The sequence below is a fragment of the Perca fluviatilis genome, chromosome 3, assembly GCF_010015445.1.
Source record: "Perca fluviatilis chromosome 3, GENO_Pfluv_1.0, whole genome shotgun sequence".
NCBI lineage: Eukaryota > Metazoa > Chordata > Actinopteri > Perciformes > Percidae > Perca > Perca fluviatilis.
The window spans coordinates 35420342-35426341 of NC_053114.1; the positions used below are offsets into that span (position 1 = coordinate 35420342).

A 6000-nucleotide genomic window follows, 5' to 3' on the forward strand; every position below is an offset into this window, starting at 1 on the left:
GAAGACATGGTAGTGAGCGTGCATGAGAGAATGCCTAGACTGTCACACATGCCAGCCAAGGTCAGATAAAGTAAAGAGTAAGTGCTCAGAGAGCTACAGGAGCAGAGGCCAACTCTGTGTAGGAGGTGTGAAGGAGTGAGTGACCAAGCGTGAGCGCCGCCGCCTCTACCCATCATTAAATGAAGCCACTTAAAAAGGAAAAAAGCTCCGCTCAAAAAGGTCAATGCACGGTACTTCTGCAAAGCGCTGATGGTTTCATTTAGCCATTTGGAGAATAGTTTTGTCCTTGATGGAGACACAAAAAGTTGTGAATATAAGTCTGAAGACAGTTTGCTCAGAACCCTGCCATTTTGCCAAATCTATTACATTTCCGGAAGCAAACGGGTTCCTAAAGTTAAACTGAGAAGCAATCAATGATGTGGCAACATCATGCAGTAAGGAGGGATAATTATAGAGCTGCTTTTATCATCAATTGTAACCTCTCTGTGGTTAAATCAGACTTCTTTAACCCCCTGCCCTCTTGCATTTTCTTTCCGCCTCCTCTCCGCTCCAATCCTGAACACACACACACACACACACACACACACACACACACACACACACACACACACACACACACACACACACACACACACACACACACACACACACACACACACACACACACACACACACACACACACACACACACACACACACACAGTTTATTATGCAGTAACATTACCAGATCCCCTTAGGCAGCTGTGCATCTCTGTATGACTGATGTGGGTAATTTATCCCAAACAACAGAATGATCACTTTGGTAGTGAGCGCTACAGACCCTCCCCTCCTGCCCCTGTCTTCCCTCTCTCCTGTTTTCTTTTTAGCTTACAAAAAAAGACATATTTGTCACTACGTCTCCTGCAGTGTCTGGAATGACTCCGGAGACAAATAGCTCTCCCACCCCATACATACCAATTTAAAAAAAAAAGTCAATCATTCAATGAATCCAATCAATCTATTGATTATTCAATGATGATTCAGATTCGTTAGGCTAATAAATAGACATTCACATTCAGTTTCCACTTTGCCAGTTGGAGCTAGATGTGTGGGGGCTTTTCCTTATTTTTTCCTTGATTACCATTGGGATCCAATATAATACACATGCCACTGTGAATTAACCTCACAGTAAGGACTGGGCTGAGCCACAGTGAGTATATACTGTCTGTGTACTACTTTGCACCATGGGATATACTGAGCATAGAGTAGTTAGGACTGTCTGCCTCTCTCTCGGTCTCTCTGTCTCTCTCTCTCTCTCGGCCTCATAGGTTCAGCCTCAGTGGGCTGTCTTTACCTATTCTCCCATCTGTCAGTCACACACAAAAACAAATCCACCTGTCGACCGGGAGACTGGGCTGAACAGGGCGATGCTACAGCTGTCTGGGCCTAACTCAGCGCAGAAGGGGGAGAGCCAGCGCCCTCCACTGGTGATGGAAAGCCCATTAAGATGCTTATTACCCCAACTGTCAGCCCCATCTCATCACCTGCACAGAGACGGCAGACTAACGAAGACAGTCTATTAGACTATTAGACTATTAATACAGCAACTTGAACATGGAAGTCATGCCTCTATGCTTTTTGTGGTCCTTGTGTCCTTGATCACAAGGGCTCTCTAGCCTTGTAACAATATAACAATTCAAGCGTTAAGACACAAGCATTCTTACCTAGCCACTTGATTGCCTCAACAATGAAGCTATTAATGTTGCATTATGTAAATTGTAATGGTCACAAACATCTAATAGGATAAAGGCTAAGTACAGTGCAATTTAATGCTGCTGACTTTCAGTAGCTCTTTGAAGGATGTTTTCAATTATAACAGAGCTAATTTAATTCATTGTTTCGTAGCTGAAAATGCATTTTAAAGGTTGACTGAGTCTCTATTTCAGAACTCAGGTTTAATCAGTCATGTACATTGAACACTGGAACGTCCTCTAAAGAGATTGACAAAGTTGCGGGGGATCTGCGTTCTAGGTGTTAAAGGAACAAAGTAGCCCTGCCCTTCTCTTTTTCCTCAGATAGCAGGCTTCAATTGTGGAGGGGAGGGTGTTCATCTAAAAGATGAAAAGACCTGCGCCTTTAAGAGGGCTGTCTCCCCTTTCCCTCATGCTCCCCCTCAACCACACAGACACTCCTCCTGTGAGCATTTGTGAGGCAGCTCGTGTCCCTTATGTCTCTTTGTGGGGAACAGAACAGACTTCCCAGAGCACCACTGGAGACAAGACAGAGCTCTTGGGAGGACACCCCAGGTGCAGACCTCCCTGCAACCCTTTCCTCCACTACTGCCACTGGATGCCAAGATGAGCACAGGGAGAGGAGACACAGACCTACTCAAGCTGGAGTAAAACATCCAGAGGTCCAAAACAGGAGGTGGAACTTTAACAGCTGGACAAGCCAAGAGGTCAATTTTGAGTTGAAGGCGACATGATCAGCAATTCAAAATCAACAGTGCAGGACCGGATCGCTGAGAAAAAGGTGGAGTCCTAATTTGAGCTTTTAGTTTCTCTTTAGAAAAGTTATGTTAAAGAAGAATCAACAAAGTACTCTATATCTTTTGTAGCTATTAAGGATGAAAGCATCATATGAAATACATAAAAACGATGCAAAGAGGATCATTTATCTTAGATTTTTTTTATTATTTTTATCCATCGTCAGACCACTTTCCAAAATTGTCATTTGCGGTATGAAATTGAGATGCCCTTTAAAGAACATCTTGAACGGTCCCGACTGTGCTCTTAATTCAGCAGCCAGGCGTTTATCTTATTTTTCCAGCTCTTTCTGAGAGGGAGCATTAAAGACTTCATTGATAGTGCTCTTGGGGAGCGGGTAAAATTTCTTATGTGAGGTCTTGAAACTTTACAGCTGTTGACTGGAGAGAGAGAGAGTGCCACATACATAAGAAAATGATGTTGAGCTGTTCTCCATGTGGGAAAAGTGTGTATCTGGACTAACATTGCGGTGGAGCGTTACGGAAAGAAGAAATGTTCAGAGGGTGTGGAGTGGTCAGTGGCCAGAACCAGTACCTGATCAGAGACGCTGTCAGGCCCCATCCCGGAATAGAGGTGAACAGACCGATCCACATGGAGAATGGGGTAACCCCAGGGACCTGCTCTGTCTACCAGGATCAAACCTACAGCAATGCTGGCCAGCCAGCAGTGGTCAACAATGTTTCCAGCCCACTGAAGCCAACACCACCACTACCAGCCCCTCCCCCTGCACTCAAACTAGGGCAGGAAGGGTTTAAGAAAGTCTGCCGAACTGAGGAGGACAGCCCCTGTCCCTTTCCAGGACTGGCCTCTGGGGTGCTGGAGATGCGTGTGAAGGAGGGGAGTAAGATCCGCAACTTAATGGGATTTGCCATGGCACGGATGCAAGGAGAGAAGGGTGTAAGTGGGGGAGATGTGAGTGGTGGTGGGCTCAGGCAGGTGGTCTTCACTGGTTCAGGCCGTGCGGTCACAAAGACCATCACTTGTGCTGAGATCATGAAACGAAAAGTGGGCTCTCTGCACCAGCTGACCAAACTGCGGTACAAGGTGGTGAAAGAGGTGTGGGAGAGTAGTGAAGGGGGGACATCGGAGATGACGGTGCACAGGACTGTGCCCTCCATCAGCATCCTTCTTTCCAAAGACCCACTGGATCCCCAGGAACCGGGCTATCAGCCTCCAGAGACTCTCAGTGCATTGTGGGAGGAGGGTGTCGGATCTGCCTCGCAGGCAGCATGCAAGAGACCTCTTGGACCTTTGCCATACACCAGTTTCCCTCACTGTAAGAGAGTGTGTTTGGGGGAAGGAGTCTCAGTACACCCTCCTCACTGACTTGCTGAACCGTTGTCAAACAGTGGAGAGGATTGAATCAGAGGAGTTCATTTGGCACTGCCCTCCACTCAAGCACAATGCTGAGACAATCAGAACACTCACTCAGACAGAACAGTGCTTTCTCAGAAGAACTGAGTACCAATTCCAACCTCCAGAGGTCAGTTTGACTGGGACCCAAAAGCTTGCCTCTGTACATACAGCATTTAAGGGATGTGTTTCTCGGCACGTCCAACATGGTCCCTCACATCCACATAATTGTGATGTGTGCTACCATGCTATAAAATCTTTAACAGATTCACATCCCATTTCACACTGACAAAAGAAAAAGCCATGAATTGCACAGGTTCCAGATTCCTGCTTGCAGTAAAGTATCTACAGCCTGTGGATGAAATCATTTATTAGCATCATGTTGCAATCATTTTTATTCCTCCATACTCTTAAGTATAGCCTTTAAAAATGCACAAGGTAGACCCAACAATATACTATAAAAAAGTGTTTAAAGCCATTGATGGTATGACAAATGCAAAACATACCAATTTTATTTATCTGATTATTAACTCTCGTGAAAACTGAATCAAATAAATTGTTTTTTTTCCCCCAATGGAAATTTTGTTTTGTATTTCATCTTTCTTACTCACACATCATTGAATTTGCAAAGCTCTGATTGAACAGAAAATCACAGTGTGCTGATCTTTTGATAAGAATAACGGCAGTGAAATTTGTCTGTAGAAAAAGCTGATTTAATGACAAAGCTGTTGATAAGGCACAGCTCCTAAACCAACCCAGCCTGACAGAAATGCCTAGGGAAGAAATACGGGCACAGATTATCATTAAGATAACAACATAACATCACACAACACAGTGGAGAAAAGGATTAAAACTAGGCTTGACAGAGCTTCACACTACACTGTTCCTGTAAAATATAAAACCAAGTCAACACGCTATACTCCTTCCCCTTTCAGCCAATAGGCCTACCTACCCACCATATCTATTGTATAGTACAGTCTACCTCTTCCGCTATATTCTAGCTTTTCTAAAGCAAAATAATATGCTGAACAATGTGGTCTAACAGTAACTTTACACACTTGTAGTTGACTGACATAATAAATTAAATGGCTGCAGACCTTCTCCAGTTGATATTTTTTAATGCATCACATCTCTGTATTTTCACACCATTTAGATACCATTTTATTTGCAATAAAGGTGCCACTGAGTGATTGCTGAAGCTTAACGGGTTTCGGCAGACATCTATGGCAATTGGATCAAAATTCAACTCCGAGCAGAATGCACAGTGGTAAAAAAAACAACAACAAAAAAAACACAACAGCTGGCAGCGTACGTTTTAATGGATTAAAGATTTCTACATATATTTTTTTTAAAAGTTGTCCAAAACAAGACTTAACAAAACAAAGAGTTTTTATCTGAAGACTTATCTGAAGACAGAGAGATTTTTCCACTTAATCAACCATGTCTTCTGGGGATAATAACTTATACAAGAGGAAACCTTGTCTGAAGCTTTTACTGTTGATCTTAATGAAAATCTGCAAACGCAGATGTCAGCCTCCTAAAGTAAATTAATCAAAGTGACTCCTAACTGGGGAGAATGTTACAGCTTAAAAAAAAAGAGAAAAAAGGAGAGTTCACTTCTATGGAATAAGTGTTTAAATTTGTCTTTCAAAGGAATACAAATCGTAATATTTCATATAATGGTCAGCCAGTATTTTAAAACTCTATGGCGGACATAGTGATTAACCTCCCTCTCGATCCCATTAAATGAATCAGAGCACAGCAGAGCACCCAAGGTTGAATAAGAAATGCTGCGACTGCAATACAGCACAATATGTAGCAAACTGTGTGTCCTCGAGAATGCTGGAAGGTTATCACTTCAGGTCGTTGTTATCACAGAGTTAACAGCTTTCACCAAAGAGCCTATGGGACAGTCAGTCTGTGATGCAGGTCAAAAAGATTATGCCGCTATAAGTAAATTTTAAAAATCAACATGCATCTGGTATCAAGCATTAAGAATTCTGGGCCAAGTGTAAAATGCAGTGGGGGTAATTAGGGATAACGGCATAGCTTACCTGAGTGAGAGAACAGATAAAGCATACTGACAAAAGCATTATCCCGGAGCTAAATCCATTGTGGCTGG

At 43.2% G+C, this 6000-nt stretch overlaps 1 protein-coding gene across 1 annotated transcript; it reads left to right on the forward strand.

Moving 5' to 3' along the window:
* The first annotated feature begins 2187 nt into the window (after positions 1–2187).
* LOC120556458 (ribonuclease P protein subunit p25-like protein) lies at positions 2188–4558 on the forward strand. The gene has a single exon (XM_039796092.1). The coding sequence runs from the start codon at positions 3018–3020 to the stop codon at positions 3849–3851; it is 834 nt and encodes a 277-aa protein (XP_039652026.1). The 5' UTR covers positions 2188–3017; the 3' UTR covers positions 3852–4558.
* The last annotated feature ends 1442 nt before the right edge of the window (positions 4559–6000 follow it).